The sequence below is a fragment of the Dermochelys coriacea genome, chromosome 1 (genome assembly GCF_009764565.3).
Source record: "Dermochelys coriacea isolate rDerCor1 chromosome 1, rDerCor1.pri.v4, whole genome shotgun sequence".
NCBI lineage: Eukaryota > Metazoa > Chordata > Testudines > Dermochelyidae > Dermochelys > Dermochelys coriacea.
In genome coordinates, this window is record NC_050068.2 from 223,615 (window position 1) to 246,077 (window position 22,463).

The following is a 22,463-nucleotide window of genomic DNA, read 5'->3' on the forward strand; positions in this document are numbered from 1 at the left end:
TCACTTTTGGCACTGTACCTTTTAATTTCTGTTTAACTAACTTCCATATCTGGACGTACAGCCCACAAACTCATCCACCACTCAGCCCACATTATGTGGATTTTCTTAGGTGCTCAATTTACTAATCAGATTTTAAGATCATAGAGACATATTTCATATAATGTTCTAACCTGATCAGGTCTTACAAAGATTCCAGGGTAGTGACGCCAGTTCCTTTACCCCACCTGTGGGAGTACTCATCTGTCAGGGTGCCAGCCTTTTGTTCTATTGCATATGCCAAAACCTTTTCCTATAGGTCTTAGGCCACGGTAGGCAATAGGCAGACCACGGGCCAAATCCGGCCTGCCAGATACTTTTGAACAGACCACGAAATCTTTCACCTGGATAAAAATAATTGATTACTTCTGCCTTCAGTGTTAGCTCAAACCTAAGCAATAAGACTTTTTTGAACTGTTCGTAGTTCCCAGTGTCAGTTCTGTTCAGTTGGCTATAGGTGTCAATGGCTCTGGGACCCAGTAAAGGAGTGAGGCAACACATCCCCACTACTGCCCCACAGGTCTCCCCTCCTGCCCCTCGTCCCCACTGCTGCACTACAGCTCTCACTCCCACCTTACATCCCAACTACTGCCCCACAGCATCCCCCTCCTGCCTCACATCCCCACTATTGCCCCACACTTTCCCCTCCCACCTCACCTCTTCCAACCCCACAGGTCCCACTTCAGACTCTCACTCCCCCTTCCCCTCTCTCTTCACCTGCAGGTACTGCCATCCTCCCGGGTGCTGCCACAGCCAGACACCACTGTGCTTACACTGCACCCGGTGGAAGGGGTCAGACCTGGCTCAGTGATTGGCTCGGTGGCGCCGCCTGAGGCCTCTGCACAGGGGCATCTGACTTACACTCTGCTGGGGGGCGGTGGAGATGGCACCTTTGTGGTGGACCACATGACAGGGGAGATCTACGCGGCACGGGAGCTGGACTATGAGGTGGGGGCACAGCACACGCTGCACGTAAGCACCGAGGACACACAGCACGGCTACCCTGTCAGACGGCTGGTGCTGGTGCAGATCCATGTGCAGGACTGTAATGACCAGGCGCCTGTCTTCCCCGAGGACCCCATCACTATTGTGGTGCCTGAGAACACCCAGGCCGGTGCCTCCATCTTCACCTTCCAGGCCCCAGATGGAGACGGTGCTGGCCCCAACAGCCAGGTGTGCTACAGGCTGCTGCGCCAGGAGCCCCTCGGCTCCCACTTCCAGCTGGATGCCCACTCTGGGCTTCTGAGCCTCCAGCAAGGGCTGGACCGTGAGGCTGCCCCCTCCTTTCTGCTGGTGGTGGAGGCCACAGACCAGGCCCGCAACATCAGCCAGCGCCACTCCGCTGCCGTCACTGCCCGCGTCTTTGTGACAGACGAGAACGACAACGCGCCCGTTTTCCTCTCACCAGCCACCGTTAGCATCATGGAGGACCAGCCCACTGGCTTCATGGTGCTGCATGTGGTGGCACGGGATGGGGACCTGGGCGAGAATGGGCGGGTGAGCTACACACTGCAGGCAGGCAATGCCGAGGGCCGATTCCACCTCAACCCCAGCACAGGTAAGGGGCCTGTGGGGCTGCAGGGAGATGCTGGGGCTGTGGAGGAGAGGAGGGCAAGGGACATAGGAGACACAAGGAGTGAAGGGGAAGAGGTGGCGGATATGGGGGAGGGACATGGGAGACACAAGGGGCGAAGGGGAAGAGGTGATGGATGTGGGGGAGGGGACACTGGAGACACAAGGGGCGAAGGGGAAGAGGTGATGGATGTGGGGGAGGGGACACTGGAGACACAAGGGGCGAAGGGGAAGAGGTGGCGGATGTGGGGGAGGGACATGGGAGACACAAGGGGCGAAGGGGAAGAGGTGATGGATGTGGGGGAGGGGACACTGGAGACACAAGGGGCGAAGGGGAAGAGGTGATGGATGTGGGGGAGGGAACACTGGAGACACAAGGGGCGAAGGGGAAGAGGTGGCGGATGTAGGAGAGGGACATGGGAGACACAAGGGGCGAAGGGGAAGAGGTGATGGATGCGGAGGAGGGGACATGGGAGACACAAGGGGCGAAGGGGAAGAGGTGGCGGATGTGGGGAAGGGGACACAGGAAATACAAGGGGGGAGGGAAAGGGGTGATGGATGTGGGAGAGGGGACACTGGAGACACAAGGGGCGAAGGGGAAGAGGTGGCGGATGTGGGGGAAGGGACACGGGAAATACAAAAGGGGGATGGATGTGGGGGAGGGGACATGGGAGACACAAGGGGCGAAGGGGAAGAGGTGATGGATGTGGGGGAGGGGACATGGGAGACACAAGGGGCGAAGGGGAAGAGGTGGCGGATGTGGGGGAAGGGACACGGGAAATACAAGCGGGGGAGGGAAAGGGGTGATGGATGTGGGGGAGGGGACACGGGAGACACAAGGGGCGAAGGGGAAGAGGTGGCGGATGTGGCGGGTGGGAAGACAGGTAGACACAAGGGATAAGGAGCATCGGGGAGGCATGAGGACCTACTGGGAGGATTGGGGCAGTGGTGACGGTAGATTCCTGACCCAGCCCGGAGTGGGTAAGAGATTCCACTGGGCCCAGGCGGGAGGAGGTGCCCAGCCACAGCATGAGGGACAGAAGCAGGCAGATGCCAGCGTGTGCAGGGAGAGCTGGGCGCAGCTCCGCAGCCCAAGGTGTGGGGTTTGTAGTGCTGTGGGGCTCCAAGAGTGGAGCCTGACCTCAGTAACCCTGGCTCAGCCCAGCTCCCTGTGACTCCTCTGTCCCAGGCTCAGTCTGTCTTGGTGTCTCCCCAGGTGCCCTCTCCATTGTGCGGACTCTGAACCGGGAGGAGATATCCCAGCACAACCTGACAGTGGTGGCCATGGACCACGGCTTCCCGCGCCGCTCGTCCACGCAGCTGCTGACAGTGCTGGTGCTGGACGTTAATGATGAGGCACCTGCCTTCGAGAGGGCTGAGTATGAGGCCAGTGTCATGGAGAATCTGCCAGCGGGCAGCCCTGTGCTGCAGCTGCTGGCCACAGACTGCGACCTGGGTGAGAGCCTTGAGGCTGGAACAGGTGGCCCTGGGGGAGGGAGGTTGGCTGGGTCAAAGCTGCGCCAAAGGCATTGACCCAGGGGCTGAAGAGGAGTGATCACCACAGGCCTTCCCCTGCTCCTCATCTGCCAAGGCAGTATACAGGGAGCCCCAGGGTCGGGCGCCTTACCTGCGGGAGATGGGGGAGCCAGTCCCTGAGATTGAGGGGCATCGGAGATTGGAGCCCTGTCATACTAGAGCCACACCGATCCATGTCACAATCGCCTTCGTCCCCACAGTGTGGCCTGGGCCTGAGGGACTGTCACCAGGCAGCAGTCCCTCCCCACCCTTCCTCCACCTGACCCCCAGCCTGTCCAGGTCCCCTTAACCTGGCCACAGCTGTCTCCTTTCCTCAGCCTTCCTGACATCTCCACTTCTGCCCCTTCCCTCCTGCAACTAGGGGTCTTTCCCCACCCAGCCCCCACACTGCACCCTTGTGGGGAAAGGGAAGGGAGCATGGCCTGGGGCAGGTGGGAGGAGGCACAGTGGGTGCAGAGGCCTGGGGCGGGCGAGTGGAAAGAGGGCCTGGTCCTGGGACCATTGCAGCAGCTGTCTGCACCTACCTCTTCAGACCTGAGGTTTCTCTTTGCAGGGGCCAATGGGCATGTGTCATATGGGGGCCTCTCTGGGGGTCCCTTCTCCATCCACCCACAGACTGGGCTTGTCACCACCATGCGTTCCCTGGACCGGGAGAGGCAGGAGCAGCACATGCTAACAGGTATGGCCAGACCTGGGGGTTGAGAGTGGGGGGAAGGTGCTGTATGGGAAGTGGAGAGTGGCAGTGAGGGTAGCAGGGATTAAGGGGAGGAGATGGGAGGGAGTCCAGCTGTGCTCCCAGCTGGCATGGACAACAGCATGTTTGCTGGAGGAAGGAGGCGTATTGTGTGGGGCAGAGAAAGGGAGTGGGGAATGTTCAGGTTTTGGTGTAAGAGTGTTGGGTGGGTGAGGCAGGAAGGGAGGGGGACAGGAGAGTGGAGGGACCCAGATTGGGCACAGGGTGCGGGCTGGGGGAGACGGGCCATGGTGGAGCTGCTCCTTGCAGGCGGTGGGTGTGGTCCCTATGGGTGGCACCTAGGGTCTCCAGGACCCCCTCTCTCTCTTCCCACAGTCTATGCCCGGGATGGTGGCCTGCCCCCCAACCTGGCCAAAGTGACAGTGCGGATCTTGGTGGGAGATGAAAACGACCATGCCCCACGCTTCGAGAGAGAGTCCTGCTCCTTGGAGGTGCCCGAGAACCAGAGCCGCGTGGCGCTCTACACTCTGCGGGCCACAGACTTGGATGCGGGCAAGAATGGGCGTCTGGAGTACCATGTGATGGGTGAGGGCCACAGGGCACATGGCTCATGCTGTGCTGGTGCTCCCCCTTCTGACCCCAGCTCCCACATGGGGGTCCTTCACTGAGACCATTGGCATGAGCAGCAATCCCCCATCTGCCATGTGTGCTACAGCCCCTGTGGCATGGGGTACAATCCACACTGGCTTGGTTCTGTGCCAGGCCAGGCATGGCTCTTGACTGCTGCCCCTCCAAGGACCTCAGTAGAGTGTGCCTCCAGGGCTGTGAACACTGGCTGCAATTGCTCTTCCTGGGGCCTCTCCAGTCCTCTCCTATCTGTTCCTGCTGAATCTGTATCGGGGTGTTTGGCTGAGGTTTGCACACAGCTCTGTGGTGAGGTCTCTGCAACACCAGCCATCTGGGCCAGGTCAAAGCCCTCAAGCTGTGGCTGGTTCCGGTGCCTCGTTCTTGGGGTTCTTGGGGGCCAGATGAGTGCAGTTCGATGGCAGGAGGAGTGGTCGTGGGGTGTGCTGGGATGGGGCTAGACTGTGCATGCTGTTGGGGTTTGCCACTTTTACTCTGCACTTGGGGAGTGTTTGCCACTGAGCTGGTGCCAGTTATGGGCCATTTTCTGTGCAATTCAGAGGGCAGAGACCCCGTCCTGTTTGCACCATGGCTCCCTGCCAGCAGGGGTCTGTCTGCAGAACTATAGGGGGCCATATCAGGGAAGGTCCCATCCCCCTCCCACTGGGGAGTATCAGGAAATGTCACTTGCTCCACCCCCTCTGAGCCATATCGGGAGGGTCCCTTGCTCCCATCACCCCTCCGCCCCCAGGCCATATCAGGGAGGTTCTCTCATTCCCATCTCTTCTCTCCCAGATGGAGACCCTGCCCAGGATTTCAGCCTGGACCCTGCTTCCGGTGTGTTCTCCACCTTGCGCAGCCTGGACCGAGAGCTGGTGAGCTCTTACCGTTTGACTGTGGTGGCACGAGATCACGGCACACCCCAGCGCAGTGCCACCATGTCTCTGAATGTGCGAGTGCTGGACCTCAATGACAATGCACCGCACTTTGCGCAGGCAGCCTACACTGTGGAGGTACCTGAGGACCTGGCTGTTGGAGCACTGGTCCTGCAGCTGGTGGCACTGGATCCGGATGAGGGCACCAACGGGCAGGTCTCCTATTACCTGGGCAATGAGTCACTGGGCATGTTCCAGGTGGAACCACAGAGCGGGCTCATAACCAGCGCCCAGGCCTTGGATCGTGAGCGCCGCCCGATTTACAGCTTCCTTGCCAAAGCCGTGGACTCGGCACCCTGGGAGCCCAAGAGCGCAGTCGTGCGTGTCACAGTCATCGTGCAGGACGTCAACGACCATGCACCTGCCTTCCTGTACAGTCCACTCTCCGTCAATCTCTCCCGCCACACGCCACCTAAGCAGGTGGTGGCCACTATGCGGGCTGAGGACAAAGACGCAGGTGCCAACGCCTCCATTCTGTACCGGTTTGCCACACCCAATCCCAGCTTCGCCATCAATTCCTATACTGGCGCCATCCAGTTGCTGCAGCCCCTAGGCTCTCTCAGCCAGCGCCAGCGCACCCTTTTCATCCTGGCAACCGACTTGGGCCAACCAGCCCTCTCCTCCACTGGCGTGGTGGTGATCTACCTGCAGGAAGAGAGCTACCGGGGCGTGCGCTTCCCCCGCAGCACCAGAGACGTAGCCATACCTGAGAATGCCGCCAGAGGTACTGACACCAGCCAGACAGGGCACAGGGTGAACAGTGTGGGGCTGGGCAGGAAACGGCCATGATCTAGGGATAGGAACTGTGTGCCGGGGTAACAGGGAATGGCTGGGAGCTGGGGATGGGAACCGGGTGCCAGGGGTAACAGAGAACAACCGGGAGCCGGGGATGGGAGCTGGGTGCCAAGGGTAGCAGGGAATGGCCGGGAGCTGGGGATGGGAACTGGGTGCCAAGGGAACTGGGGAACAGGGAGGCACCAGGGACACTGGGGAGCAGCAGAATCCTGGAGTGGGGCAGTGGAAGTAACTGGGAACAGCAGGGTGCAGGGACAGGGAGACTGGGGGAAACAGAGAACAGTGGGGTACTGGGCTATTGCATGGGGTGCCATGGATTCCCAGGATCAGTGCTACAGCCCTAGCTTTAGAACCATCTCTAGGAGGAATGTGCCAGACCTCCAGGGGGTTTCACTCTTCCTGCAGGATGTGCCACATGGCCTCACCACTCCTTCACACTGGAGCTCTGAGACTTCAGCACTCCTCTTCATACCGTGAGTTCTGTGCAGTGAGTCCAAGTGAGACAGACTCTGGGTAGAGTATGTGCACTCTGCAGGGATCAGTGCACCTCACCCAGCATTTGCCATGACACACACACAGCGTTGTCAAAACAGTCAGGTTCATTAGTCAGTGGCACATAGCACCAGAAGCCCTGACGTTAGCCCATAGAACTGAAGGGGAAAGCACAGGCCATCCTGGTCATCCCAGAGCCCAGCCATCCTGGAGTGAGTCCCATTGTTCAAGTTTTGTGTGTCTCTCCATCTGACTTCATGTTTAGACTCCAGGTGAGAAGCCAACTCTTCTCCCTGCCAGCTCACACCTTCCTGTCCTTTGTTCTTGAGTCCAGGAATGTTACTCAGCTTCCCTGTTGGGACGTGGGGAAATCCATCTCCCTCTGGGTCATTGGTTTCTAGTTGTCCATGTCTCGGTGACTGGGTTTTCCATTGTCTAACTCTTCCACTGTTATGGGGGTCAAGGCCCAGGCCGTCAGCTGATGCCCACACCTACGTCTGTTAGCCTGCCCTGGAAGCATTCCTTTTCCACCCCACTGAGTAACAATGCAGCATATAGGATAAACTGAGGCACACATAGAATTCATAAAAATATTACCAAAAATTGCCACTGTCACATCCCTTTCCCATTCGAGCTTGCACTGAGCTCTGCCTTCTGCCTGCACTGGGGAAGTTCAGGTAACCTGTTTCATGACAAGGCATCAGCTATACCATTTTCACTCCTATTAACATGAATCACTTCCATATCATAATCTTGGAGGGTCAAACTCCAGCTTAGAAGTTTGGCATTAAACCCTTTCATTTCATGCAGCACGTCAGAGAGGAGTGGTCAGTATACACAGTAAAGCACCACCTGAAAAGGTGGCTTCTTAAGAGCCCACACAATGGCCAGGCCTTCTTTCTCTATTGTAGCATAGTTCTGCTCCCTGGGGAGCAGATACACGATGGGATATCTCTCCCCCTTAGCATTGGCTTCCATCAGCACCACACTCAGCCTTGTGGCAGAGGCATCTGTGAACACCAGGAAGTGCTTGTCAAAGTCTGGGTTTACCAAAAGCAACTGTCAGCTTAGGGCCTCATTCAGTGCCCAGAGAGTCCTCTGGCACTGCTTGGTCCTGACTACCTTGTCTGGCTTACCATATTTGTACAGTTCAGGGATGGGAACAGCTAAGGAGGAAAAGTGGAGTGCAAACCTCTAGTAATACCGCACCATCTCAATAAAGGACTGGGCCTCTTTCTTGGTTCGAGAAGTGAGCCAGTCTCTGATTGTCTCCACCTTGGCAGGCTCTGGCCATATGTGGCCATTCCTTGTCAATATACGCCAGGGCAAAGTCCTCCAGTCCCCTCAGTAATTGATCCACCAGGCACAGAAAGGTGGTGAAGGCAGATTTCAGCCTGGCATCTAGGGCCAATTGCACTTACCAGTAGCCTTTGATAAGGTCCATGATGGTGAGGTAATAGCCCCCCGCCCCCCAACTTGTCTATAATCTCGTCAGGTCTAGGCATGGGGTCGGCATCAGACACGGTGACTGCATTGATCTTCCGATAGTCCACACAGAATCAGCTCGACACATCCTTCTTGAGCACCAGCACCTTGTGTGAGGCCCATGGGCTGTTGGACAGCTAGATCATCCCTAAAACCTTTCTCTATGGGTCCTGGGCTGTTTTCGCAGTGACTCTGTATGGGGAACACCTGATGGGAGGGTTGGCTCCCATCTCCAGCGAGATTAGTGAGCCCAGGCCGGTTGGAGAACAGCTGCTGGTGAAAACGTAGCACCTCTCAGATCTCTGCCTGCTGGGCAGCGGTTAGCTGGTCAGAGATGGGAAATGATTCCAGCAGAGGGCCAACTCCTGTCTCAGGCATAAGATCCACCAGGGGATCTTCCCCCTGCTCTTCCCATTGCCCATACTCGGCCAGCACCAACTTCTCCTTGTCAAAGTACGGCTCCATCATGTTGACATGGTACACTCAGTGACTGCAAGCCCGGCTGGATGGTTCCACCACATAGTTCATCTCATTAAGCTGTTTGATTACCTTAAAAGGCCAATACCAGGCAGCTTGGAGCTTATTCTTCTGCATTAGGATGAGAACCATCACCTTGTCTCTGTGCCGTACAAGTAAGCATATGCTGAGCGGTCATACCACACCTTCTGTTTCCTTGGGCCCTGGCTAGGTTCTCTGTGGCAAAATATGTAAGATCAGTGAGCCTTTCCCGAAAGGACAGCACATAGTCCACCACCAGTTCCCCTTTGAGGGAGGCCTTCCTCTCCCACTCATCCCTCATCATGTCCAGCGGTCCCCTCACTCTCCTCCCACACAGCAATTCAAAAAGGGAGATCCCTGTAGATTTCTGGGGCACTTCCCTATAAGCAAACAGCAAACACTTATCCCAGTCCTGCTCATGCTGGTCCATAAAAGTCCTCAACACTATCTTCAGGATCCTATTAAACATCGCCACCAGCCTGTTGGACTGAGGGTGATGTGAAGAGGCCCAGGTGTGCTGGACCCCCAGTTTCTCCCACAAGCCCCAGAGCAGGGCTGACATGACATTGGATCCCTGGTCTGTAAAGACCTCCCGGGTGAACCCCACACTGCTGAAGATAGCCAGCAGCGCATCTGCCTCAATGGAGGACAGAGCCACTGCCTCTGGGTGGCGGGTAGCACAATCAACCACCATCAGAATGTATTTCTTCCCTGCCCAGGTTGCCTTGCTAAGGGTTCCCACTATGGCCACCTTCTGAAAAGGTTCCCTTATGATGGGCAATGATCTCAGCACTGCTTTATGCTTCACCCCATCCTCTGGCAGGGGTCACAGGACCTGCAGTACTATTTGACTGTGTCAAAGACTCCGGGCCAGTAAAAGTTCTGCAGTAGCCTTTGCCAGGTGTGCTATGTCCCCTGGTACAGGAATCTTTTCTCCCACTGTGGTCAGCCATGGCCCTCAGCTTCTCCAAGGAGGGATCTTTCTGCAGTTCAGTCTGAAATTCAACTCCTGGGGTAGTGAGTGTGACCTGGGTTGGAGTCACAGCAACCATTGGCTGTGCCTCGGTTTCTAGTCTAACCTCCTTGACAGTGATGACCCTAGATGACCCTTGTAGTCCCTTCTAATCCCATGGTTCTATGTTAATAGAATAATAGAATATCAGGGTTGGAAGGGACCTCAGGAGGTCATCTAGTCCAAAGCAGGACCAATCCCCAACTAAATCATCCCAGCCAGGGCTTTGTCAAGCCTGACCTAAAACTTCTAAGGAAGGAGATTCCACCACCTCCCTAGGTAATGCATTCCAGTGCTTCACCATCCTCCTAGTGAAAACGTTTTTCCTAATATCCAGCCTAAATCTCCCCCACTGCAACTTGAGACCATTACTCCTTGTCCTGTCATCTGGTACCACTGAGAACAGTCTAGATCCATCCTCTCTGGAATCCCCTTTCAGGTAGTTGAAAGCAGCTATCAAATCCCCCCTCATTCTTCTCTTCCGCAGACTAAACAATCCCAGTTTCCTCAGCCTCTCCTCATAAGTCATGTGTTCCAGTCCCCTAATCCTTTTTGTTGCCCTCCGCTGGACATTTTCCAATTTTTCCACATCCTTCTTGTAGTGTGGGGCCCAAAACTCGACACAGTACTCCAGATGAGGCCTCACCAATGTCGAATAGAGGGGAACGATCACGTCCCTCGATCTGCTGGCAATGCCCCTACTTATACATCCCAAAATGCCATTGGCCTTCTTGGCAACAGGGGCACACTGTTGACTCATATCCAGTTTCTCGTCCACTGTAACCCCTAGGTCCTTTTCTGCAGAACTCCTGCCTAGCCATTTGGTCCCTAGTCTGTAGCGGTGCATGGGATTCTTGCATCCTAAGTGCAGGACTCTGCACTTGTCCTTGTTGAACCTCATCAGATTTCTTTTGGCCCAATCCTCTAATTTATCTAGGGCCCTCTGTATCCTATCCCTAACCTCCAGCGTATCTACCTTTCCCCCCAGTTTAGTTCCCCTCCTCAGGATAAAGTCTCAGGCTCAGCCCCATCCCAGGTAGCATATTCCCCCAAGGTGGAGGCTCATTAGCCCCATGCTTGGTAGTCCAGGACCCTGGGTCGGGGTAGTGCTCTCTGGCTCTGGAAAGCACCAGGGCGCTCTCTGCACCATCCGGCCATAATCCAGATCATTTGCCATCAGCACTTTCACTGGTAGATGATCCTGAGCCCCAGCCTCTTTGTGCCCTTCCTTGGCACCCCCATTTCAGGGATATCTTCACTACAACACCTCACTGTATCTGAACACCCCTCCTGATCGCCAGCTAGTCATTGGGCACAAACTGATCGAAAGCCACCACATCGGGCCATGCCAGAGTCACCTCAGCATCTGTGTTCTGGTACCCCTGGGCCCTCCTCCCGTCCACTTCTCTGGGGATGATATGATGATGGCTGCCTGGTGCATACCCTGTGAGTTGGATACACTGGGTCATGTGGGTTGACAGCAGAGGCCTGAACATCGCACCCTGTAGATGGGCTGACCTGGACGCCGCCTCCCCCCCGAGCCACAGGTACACTGTCAGCCCCGGCAACCTGAGGATCTGGCCTTCCTTCCAGCTGGGCTTGCCCCAAGTTAACCCTTCGTTTGGCTACTGTTTCATTAACCCTTGGCAGTTTTGCCCACCTATGCCCTGTTTTCCAACAAACATTACATTTTAGGTTCTGAGCTCATATGGAGAGGGCTACCACATCAGCTGTCACCCTGGTTTGGATTTATTCATGTCCTTCTGGAGCACCCCTGTGTGACCACCGGGTACCAGATCTGGGCCAATCCCTTTGTGTTTCTTTTCATACCCAGGCCTTCTGTTAACAAATTCATCTGCCAACCAGCCTGCCCTGCATGGATCCTTAGGCTTCCTGTCCACTAATCACATTTTCAGCTCATGGAGACAGATCTCACAGAGTTGTTCCAACCCAACAAGTGTACAAATCATCCAGTATAGCAATACCTGCACCTTATACAGTGATGAGCTGCCAAAATCTTAACAACCAGTTCCCTCCTCACCCCATGAGGGAGTCGTGGCCCACCCCCATCCCCCGGGGCTCCTGCCCCATCTAACCTTCCGCATTCCTTGATGGCCCCCTCCCTGGACCCCTGCCCCCTTCACCCTCCTCCCCTGTCCCCTGACTGCCCCCAGAACTGAGCAGGAGGGTCTCGTGGGCACCATAGTGGGTGTCCATCCTGTCCCTAAGAGCCAGAGGGACCTGCCGGGGGGCAAGGTGGGGAGTCCTGGCGGTGCTTACTTGGAGCAGCTCCCAGGAAGCATCTGGCAGGTCCCTCTGGCTCCTAGGGGCAGGGGAGCATAGCTGGGGGGGAGCAGGGGGAGCGGCCGCTCCCCCCACTGATCACATCAAAAGTGGTGCTTTAGGCGCCAACTCCGTGGGTGCTCCGGGGCTGGAGCACCCATGGGGAAAATTTGGTGGGTGCAGAGCACCCACCGGCAGCTCCCTGCCCCACGCCCAGCCCCAGCTCACCACACCTCCACTCCGCCTCCTCCCCTGAACGTGCTGCCCCGCTCTGCTTCTCTGCCCCACCTCCCGCTTCCCGCCAATCAGCTGTTTGCATGGGAAGCAGGGGAGGGGGGCTGAGAAGCAAGCGGCGACTTTGCGCTCAGGCCCAGGGAGATGGAGGCGGAACAGAGGTGAGCTGGGGCGGGGGGGCGCGGGGAGGGCCACCCGCACCGCAGCAGGTAATCCCGGGGTGGGGGGGACGCGCAGGGGAATCGCTCCCAACCCCAGCTCACGTCCGCCACCCTCGGCCTGAGCGCAAAGCTGTCGCCTGCTTCTCAGCCCTCCCAGGCTTCCCGCATGAACGGCTGATTCGCTGGGGGTGGGGCAGAGAAGCAGAGCAGGACGGTGCATTCAGGGGAGGAGGTGGAGGTGAAGTGGAGGTGAGCTGGGGCCGGGCACAGGGCGGGGAGCTGCCAGTGGGTACTCTGCACCCACCAAATTTTCCCTGTGGGTGCTCGAGCCCCGGAGCACCCATGGAGTCAGCACCTAAGGCACCACTTTTGGCTGGTTGTTAAATTTAGAAGCCCTTTTAGAACTGGTTGTCCCGTCACGGGACAACCGGTTCTAAAAGGGCTTCTAAATTTAACAAGTGATTCTAGCGAACCGGTGCAAACGGCTCCAGCTCACCACTGACCTTATTCCATTAGTGGAGAGATTCTCCCAGCAGGGTGATGGCAACCATGTATGTCACACCCTGAGTCTTTTACACCCAAAACCTTTTCCTGTGAGCCTCAGGTGTCAACTGAACTTAAGCGTCTCTCACCTGGAGTCTTAAGAGTCTCTCACCTGGAGTCTGACAAAGGAGGTCAGATAGAGAGACACACACAACTTGAACAAAGGGGTTCACTACAGCTTGGCTGGGTGCTGGGGTGACCAGGATAGTCTGTGCTTTAACCTTCATTTCTCTGGGCTTATCTAAGGGCGTCCTGTGCTGTGTGCCACTGACTAATAAATCCAACTGCTGTGACAACACTGTTTGAGTGTCAATGCAAATGCTTGGTGAGGTGCATTAATCCCTGCAGAGTGGACAAGTCTCTACCAGGAGTCTGTCTCAGTGAGACTTGCTGAACAGAGCTTATGGTGTGAAGTAGGAGTGCTGCAGCCCCAGAGGTCCAGTCTAAGGAGGTTGCGAGGCTGCATGGCTAACCCTGAAGGAAGAGTGAGACCCCTGGGGAGGGTGGTCTGGCACACTAACAGGCATCTGTATTGAGGAACTGCAGGGTGCTAGGGTCACATGGGGCAAGAGGAAACAACAGGGTTCTAGAAGTGGGGCACGGGCTTCTAGGGATGGGGACATGGGGTAACTGGAAACAAGGAGGACTGGGTGCAGGGTCACAGGGCACTGGGGTAGCTGGAAACAGTGAGATGCTGGGGACAGGGCATGGGGCACTGGGGTACTTGGGGAAGGGACACAGGACACCAGGATAACTGGGAACAGTGGGGGACTGGGACATAGGTTATCACACTAGCCTTGGACTTGGGAAACCTGGTTTCAGTTCCCTGCTTGGTTATAGGATTCCCATGTGATCTTAGGCAAGTCCCATGAACAAGGCCACAGCTACATTCGCAGCACAATCTCTAGGCCTCCATTCCTATCTGTGCAGGGAGGGTAATAGGATGCTAGGGGCAGATTTGGGTTGTTGGAGCACAGATGTCCCAGGCAGCTCAGTGGAGCTCAGTGGGCAACAGTAGGGTCAGAGGGGGGTTTGTGATGGGTTACCCCAACCCCCACTCCAGGGTGCCACTTGATGTACTGGGGTCCCACTGAGCCTGCCTGTTCCACCAGCCTGGACTCCCTCACCCTGTCCTGCAGTGTCAGGCAGCTGTGTAGCCAGGTGGAGGGAACAGGGGGAGCGATCCAAAAAAAAGGCATCACTCGCTGCGGCGCTTTTACTCACCCGGCGGCGCTCCGGCAGCCGGCCCTCACTCGCACCGCGTGTCTTTGGCAGCACTGACGGTCCTGCCACTGAGGTGCCGCCGAAGACCCGGAGCGCTGCCGGGTGAGTAAAAGCGCTGCAGTGGGTGGCGCCTTTTTTTTGGATCACTCCCCTTGTTCCCTCAATGGGGGAAAATTTAAAAGGCCCCAAGACATTGACAAGGCACCACTTGTGCTCAGTGGGGGAGCAGCCGCTGCCCCACTCCCTCCCTAGCTACGCCACTGGTGCCAGGCCCTCAAGCCTTCTCTAGCACACACACAGGTAGGGCCACACCCAGCTGCAAAAAGACACAGACACTGAGATCAGCTGTGTGTGGGAAGACTCAGCTCGGGGATTGCCCAGCACTCAAGTGCACACCTCCTCTGGAGTGTAAACCCAAATTTGTATTGTCTTGCGCTGCTCATGAAATTCGTTCCCTCCCTCAATGTGGAGGAAGATATGCACAGCTCCCCTCCCGCCCCAGTTATGAATTGTACAGACTGGGTTTTAGAAAAAAAACAAGTTTATTAACTAGAAAGGATAGATCTTAAGTGATTATAAGGGATAGCAAACAGATCAAAGTAGCAGAGTAGCAGCCGTGTTAGTCTGTATTCGCAAAAAGAAAAGGAGTACTTGTGGCACCTTAGAGACTAACAAATTTATTAGAGCATAAGCTTTCGTGAGCTACAGCTCACTTCATCGGATGCATTTGGTGGAAAAAACAGAGGAGAGATTTATATACACACACACACAGAGAACATGAAACAATGGGTTTATCATACACACTGTAAGGAGAGTGATCACTTAAGATAAGCCATCACCAGCAGCAGGGGGGGGAAAGGAGGAAAACCTTTCATGGTGACAAGCAAGGTAGGCTAATTCCAGCAGTTAACAAGAATATCAGAGGAACAGTGGGGGGTGGGGTGGGAGGGAGAAATACCATGGGGAAATAGTTTTACTTTGTGTAATGACTCATCCATTCCCAGTCTCTATTCAAGCCTAAGTTAATTGTATCCAGTTTGCAAATTAATTCCAATTCAGCAGTCTCTCGTTGGAGTCTGTTTTTGAAGCTTTTTTGTTGAAGTATAGCCAATCAAAGTAAATTACTGAGCAAATAAAGCAAACACACAAACTAAGCTTAATACACTGAAGAAACTGGCTACAAGTAGAAATTTCTCACTCTAAATGTTGTTTTAAGCAGGTTGCGGAGGTTCTTGCAAACAAACTTCTTTTGCTTGCAGCTTAGAATTCCAGATATTCCTTTCACAGGCCAGACACCTTCTAGCCTGGGTCCAGTTTTTCCCCAGTTCGATTTTAGGTATTTTAACAATCATCTTGAGTGGAGATTCAGTGAAGAATAGACCCTGATTAACTCACTCCCCAGCCTTAAATAGGATTTACATGTGGCCGGAATCATTTGTTTCCCAGTTTGATCCCCACCCCCTACTAGTGGAAAAATACCAGCAGTCCAAATGGTGTCCAGTACCAGGTGACATGATCACATGACCTTGCAGTGTCAAAGCAGCATCCCAGGAAGGTGGGAGATTAGCATCTTCAAAGAACTATTGTTCTCCCTAATGGTTTATAGACTAACCCGCCAGACTGATTGCATTTTGTCTGGTGGGTGTTCTCCAGGTCAAACACTTTTGCAATTGATTCATAGTCAATATTCCTAACTTCAGATACAGACATTATACATGCATACAAATAGGATAATCACATTCAGTAAATCATAACCTTTCTAATGATATCTCACATGACCCATCTTGCATGAAACACATCTTAGTTATCCCATATTCATATCATAACAATATCTCTATGAAGAATATGGGGCTTGGTGTCACAGGGTTAGTAGGGTTAAAGTGGGTTCCAAGGAGGCAGTGCCGAGTGCATCAGTTGGGAGCATGGCAGGGGGGTCATTGGGGCTCCAGGGGAGGCTCAGACATACAGTCTGATCACAGTGAGCCAAGGACATAACCCAGGCTTCCAGACCCTCACCTTATCCACTATCCTCTGCTCCCCTGCCCCCAGAGGCAGGGATAGAACCCAGGCATCCTGGCTCCCAGGCACCCCCACACATACACTCTAACCCACTCAATCTCTCTCCAAATGACAGTGGCAGTCCCTAGGGTTGTCTCGAGGATTTGCCAGCGTCCCCCAGGAGCCATGTGGTTTCGTTCATACACGCACACACCCATGTTCTCTCCCGACCCTCTTCATCCCTTCCCCTCTTTCTGGGGGTGTCAGTGCGACACTTATGCTGTCTTCACTCTCCTCCAAGGCACCGTGGTGGTGAACATCCAGGCCATGCATGCAGGGGGCTCCTCGGGACGCATCACCTACAGCATCGTGAGTGGCAATGAACAGAATGCTTTCCGCATCCAGCCCAGCTCAGGTACGGGGAGAAGGAGGGAACACAGGAGTGGTACTGCAGCCTTATGGAAAAGTGTAAATGGAGTGATCTGCAGGGCTCCCTAAGGCCCTGTCTTTGTGTAGGCCTGCCTGCTTGCCTGTACATCTGCCTGGCTCACGTCAGCTGGAAGCCCCTAGGTCAGGAGATGAGGCCTTCTGTGCAGCAGCTGATTTCATCCCACACAGCATTAGTGCTAATTCTTTATCAGTTACAATTCCAACGTAGCCCATATGAAATAGATTCAAACAGGTTAACGGAGAGATCTTAAAAGTAATTGTAAACAAGAATTGTAAATCCTCATCCAGAGAGATGTTTCTAGTGGGGTTCTGCAGCTATCTATTCACAGCCCAATGCTATTCAATATCTTCATCATTCCTCCATTTCTGGAAGAAAATACAAAGTAATTGCTGAGAGAACAGGCAGGCAACACAAAAATTGGTGGAGTGGTAAATAATGGTGGGAACATATCAGTGCTACAGAACGACTTGGATCACTAGTACGGTGAGCTCATTTGCACAGCATGTTATTTAATGCAGCCAATACTCGGTCATCCTTCTGGGCATAAAGGATGCAAAGCAGTGATGGTGGGCATATCTATGTGAATTGTGGCAAGCTGGAGTGTACACCTATCCTGCACTAGCCTCCTGCACACTAAGTGTCCATGTGGACTCTGCTGCTGTGCACTAAACGTTCCCTTGTGCTCTTTGATTTACCGTGCTGTGAAATGGGAGTAGAACAAAGTGCATTAGGAAATGGGTAGTGTGGAGCAGGCTAGTGCGGGGTAGAAAAGGAGGACTTGTGGCACCTTAGAGACCAACAAATTTATTTGAGCATAAGCTTTTGTGAGCTACAGCTCATTTCATCGGATGCATGCAGCGGAAAATACAGTAGGGAGATTGTATATACACAGAGAACATGAAACCATAGGTGTTACCATACACACTGTAACGAGAGTGATCAAGTAAGGTGAGCTATTACCAGCAGGAGAGAAAAAAAACCTTTTGTAGTGATAATCAAGGTGGGCCATTTCCAGCAGTTGACAAGAACGTGTGAGGAACAGCAGGGGGGGAAAATAAAGATGGGGAAATAGTTTTACTTTGTGTAATGACCCATCCACTTCCAGTCTTTATTCAAGCTTAATTTAATGGTGTCCAGTTAGAAAATTAATTCCAATTCAGCAGTCTCTAGATGAAGTCTGTTTTTGAAGTTTTTTTGTTGAAGAATAGCCACTCTCAGGTCTGTAATCGAGTGACCAAAGAGATTGAAGTGTTCTCCGACTGGTTTTTGAATGTTATAATTCTTGACATCTGATTTGTGTCCATTTATTCTTTTACGTAGAGACTGTCTGGTTTGGCCAATGTATATGGCAGAGGGGCATTGCTGGCACATGATGGCATATATCACATTGGTAGATGTGCAGGTGAATGAGCCTTTGATAGTGTGGCTGATGTGATTAGGCCCTATGATGGTGTCCCCTGAATAGATATGTGGACACAGTTGGCAACGGGCTTTGTTGCAAGGATAGGTTCCTGGGTTAGTGTTTTTGTTGTGTGGTGTGTGGTTGCTGGTGAATATTTGCTTCAGGTTGGGAGCCTGTCTGTAAGCAAGGACTGGCCTGTCTCCCAAGATCTGTGAGAGTGATGGGTCGTCCTTCAGGATAGGTTGTAGATCCTTGATGATGCGCTGGAGAGGTTTTAGTTGGGGGCTGAAGGTGACGGCTAGTGGCATTCTGTTACTTTCTTCGTTGGGCCTGTCCTGTAGTAGGTGACTTCTGGGTACTTTTCTGGCTCTGTCAATCTGTTTCTTCACTTCACCAGGTGGGTGTTATAGTTGTAAGAAAGCTTGATAGAGATCTAGTAGTTGTTTGTCTTTGTCTGAGGGGTTGGAGCAAATGTGGTTGTATCATAGAGCTTGGCTGTAGGCAATGGATTGTGTGGTGTGGTCTAGATGAAAGCTGGAGGCATTTAAGTATAGCGGTCAGTAGGTTTCTGGTACAGAGTGGTGTTTATGTGACCATGGCTTATTAGCACTGTAGTGTCCAGGAAGTGGATCTCTTGTGTGGACTGGTCCAGGCTGAGGTTGATGATGGGTTGGAAATTATTGAAATCATGGTGGAATTCCTCAAGGGCTTCTTTTCCATGGGTCCAGATGATAAAGATGTCATCAATGTAGTGCAAGTAGAGTAGGGGCATTAGGGGACGAGAGCTGAGGACGCATTGTTCTAAGTCAGCCATAAAAATGTTGGCATATGGTGGGGCCATGTGGGTACTCATAGCAGTGCAGCTGATTTGAAGGTATACATTGTCCCCAAATGTGAAATAGTTATGGGTGAGGACAAAGTCACAAAGTTCAGCCACCAGGTCTGTCGTGACATTATCGGTGATACTGTTCCTGATTTAGTGTTTGTTTAGACAAGCCCAGTGAAAAGGACTTGAGGTCCTGATGGAATCCAGCCGAACATGAGCTCCCAGACTGGTGCTCTAGCTGAGAGGGCAGACACGACCCTGGGGATCTGCATAAGCAGGGTAGTATCCAGAAGTAGCAAGGAGGTGATATTACCCCTACAGGGGATCAGTGAGACCATCACTGGACACTGAAGAACCGCACTAACTCCAGGACTGCACCAATACCATTGATCATAGAATCATAGAATATCAGGGTTGGAAGGGACCTCAGGAGGTCACCTAGTCCAAACCCCTGCTCAAAGCAGGACAAATCCCCAACTAAATCATCCCAGCCAGGGCTTTGTCAAGCCTGACCTTAAAAACATCTAAGGAAGAAGATTCCACCACCTCCCTAGGTAATGCATTCCAGTGAACATTACTCCTCATTCTGTCATCTGCTACCACTGAGAACAGTCTAGATCCATCCTCTTTGGAACCCCCTTTCAGGTAGTTGAAAGAAGTTATCAAATCCCCCCTCATTCTTCTCTTCCGCTGACTAAACAATCCCATTTTCCTCAACCTCGACTCATAAGTCAGTCCCCTAATAATTTTTGTTGCCGTCCACTGGATGTTTTCCAATTTTTCCACATCCTTCTTGTAGTGTGGGGCCCAAAACTGGACATAGTACTCTAGATGAGGCCTCACCAATGTCGAATACAGGGGAACGATCACGTCCCTTGATCTGCTGGCAATGCCCCTACTTATACATCCCAAAATGCCAATGGCCTTCTTGGCAACAATGGCACATTGTTGACTCATATCCAGCTTCTCGTCCACTGTAACCCCTAGGTCCTTTTCTGCAGAACTGCTGCCAAGCCATTCGGTCTCTGTCTGTAGCGGTGCATGGGATTCTTCCGTCCTAAGTGCAGGACTCTGCACTTGTCCTTGTTGAACCTCATCAGATTTCTTTTGGCCCAACCCTTGAATTTGTCTAGGGCCCTCTGTACCCTATCCCTACCCTCCAGCATATCTACCTCTCCTCCCAGTTTAATGTCATCTGCAAACTTGATCAGGGTGCAATCCACACCATCCTCCAGATCATTAATGAAGCCATTGAACAAAACCGGCCCCGGGACCAACCATTGGGGCACTCCACTTGATACCGGCTGCCAACTAGACATGGAGCCATTGATCACTACCCGCTGAGCCTGACAATCTAGCCAGCTTTCTATCCACCTTATAGTCCCTTCATCCAGCCCATACTTCTTTAACTTACTGGCAATAATACTGTGGGAGACCATGTCAAAAGCTTTGCTAAAGTCAAGGAACAACATGTCCACTGCTTTCCCCTCATCCACAGAGCCAGTTATCTCATCATAGAGGGCAATTAGATTAGTCAGGTATGACTTGCCCTTGGTGAATCCATGCTGACTGTTCCTGATCACTTTCCTCTCCTCTAAGTGCTTCAGAATTGATTCCTTGAGGACCTGCTCCATGATTTTTCCCGGGACTGAGGTGAGGCTGACTGGCCTGTAGTTCCCAGGATCCTCCTTCTTCCCATTTTTAAAGATGGGCACTACATTAGCCTTTTTCCAGTTGTCCGGGACCTCCCCCAGTCACCATGAATTTTCAAAGATAATGGCCTTTGGCTCTGCAATCACATCCGCCAACTCCTTTAGCACTCTCGGTTGCAGCGCATCCGGCCCCATGGACTTGTGCTCGTCCAGCTTTTCTAAATAGTTCTAAACCACTTCTTTCTCCACAGAGGGCTGGTCACCTCCTCCCCATGCTGTGCTGCCCAGTGCTGTAGTCTGGGAGCTGACCTTGTTCGTGAAGACAGAGGCAAAAAAAGCAATGAGTACATTAGCTTAGTAAGGGGCCCAAACTTTCCTTGACTTCCTTCTTGTTGCTAACATACCTGAAGAAACCTTTCTTGTTATTCTTAACATCCCTTGCTAGCTGCAACTCCAGGTATGATTTGGCCTTCCTGATTTCTCTCCTGCATTCCCGAGCAATATTTTTATACTCTTCCTGGTCATTTGTCCAGTCTTCCACCTCTTATAAGCTTCTTTTTTGTGTTTAAGATCAGCAAGGATTTCACTGTTAAGCCAAGCTGGTCGCCTGCCATATTTACTATTCTTTCTACACATCGGGATGGTTTGTCCCTGTAACCTCAATAAGGATTCTTTAAAATTCAGCCAGCTCTCCTGGACTCCTTTCCCCCTCATGTTATTCTCCCTGGGGATCCTGCCCATCAGTTCCCTGAGGTTGTCAAAGTCTGCTTTTCTGAAGTCCAGGGTCCGTATTCTGCTGCTCTCCTCTCTTCCCTGTGTCAGGATCCTGAACTCGACCATCTCATGGTCACTGCCTCCCAGGTTCCCATCCACTTTTGCTTCCCCTACTAATTCTTCCCGGTTTGTGAGCAGCAGGTCAAGAAGAGCTCTGCTCCTAGTTGGTTCCTCCAGCGCTTGCACCAGGAAATTGTCCCCTACCCTTTCCAAAAACTTCCTGGATTGTCTGTGCACCGCTGTATTGCTCTCCCAGCAGATATCAGGGTGATTGAAGTCTCCCATGAGAACTAGGGCCTGCGATCTAGTAACTTCCGTTAGTTGCCGGAAGAAAGCCTCGTCCACCTCATTCCCCGGTCCGGTGGTCTACAGCAGACTCCCACCACGACATCACCCTTGTTGCTCACGCTTCTAAACTTAATCCAGAGACTCTAAGGTTTTTCTGCAGTTTCATACCGGAGTTCTAAGCAGTCATACTGCTCCCTTACATACAATGCAACTCCCCCACCTTTTCTGCCCCGCCTGTCCTTCCTGAACAGTTTATATCCATCCATGACAGAACTCCAGTCATGTGAGTTATCCCACCAAGTCTCTGTTATTCCAATCACATCATAATTCCTTGACTGTGCCAAGACTTCCAGTTTTCCCAGGCTTCTTGCATTTGTGTATAGGCACTAGAGATAACTTGCTGTTTGTCCTGCTTTCTCAGTATGAGGGAGGAGCCCTCCCCTCTCGCGCTCTCTTGCTCGTGCTTCCTCCCGGTTTCCCATGTCCCCACTTACCTCAGGGCTTTTGTTTCCTTCCCCCGGTGAACCTAGTTTAAAGCCCTCCTCACTAGGTTAGCCAGCCTGCTTGCAAAGATGCTCTTCCCTCTCTTTGTTAGGTGGAGCCCGTCTCTGCCTAGCACTCCTCCTTCTTGGAACACCATCCCATGGTCAGAGAATCCAAAGCCTTCTCTCCAACACTACCTGCATAGCCATTCGTTAACTTCCACGATTTGACGGTCTCTACCCAGGCCTTTTCCTTACATGGGGAGGATGGATGAGAACACCACTTGCGCTTCAAACTCCTTTATCCTTCTTCCCAGAGCCATGTAGTCTGCAGTGATCCACTCAAAGTCATTCTTGGCAGTATCATTGGTGCCCACGTGAAGAAGCAGGAAGGGGTAGCGATCTGAGGGCTTGATGAGTCTCGGCAGTCCAGACAGCAGGAACCCCACAGACACTGGGACACACA

General features: G+C 53.1%; 1 protein-coding gene across 2 annotated transcripts in view; it reads left to right on the top strand.

Annotated features, from left to right (window-relative positions):
- The window catches only part of DCHS1 (dachsous cadherin-related 1), a 118,958-nt gene that overhangs the window by 68,319 nt on the left and 28,176 nt on the right, over nt 1-22,463 (top strand). For both annotated transcript variants that reach the window (XM_038421431.2, XM_043503948.1), the window contains 6 exons: nt 760-1,594; nt 2,825-3,064; nt 3,698-3,823; nt 4,214-4,423; nt 5,258-6,121; nt 16,424-16,537. In XM_038421431.2, the coding sequence (XP_038277359.1) occupies nt 760-1,594; nt 2,825-3,064; nt 3,698-3,823; nt 4,214-4,423; nt 5,258-6,121; nt 16,424-16,537 (2,389 nt within the window). The remainder of the gene's footprint in view (nt 1-759; nt 1,595-2,824; nt 3,065-3,697; nt 3,824-4,213; nt 4,424-5,257; nt 6,122-16,423; nt 16,538-22,463) is intronic.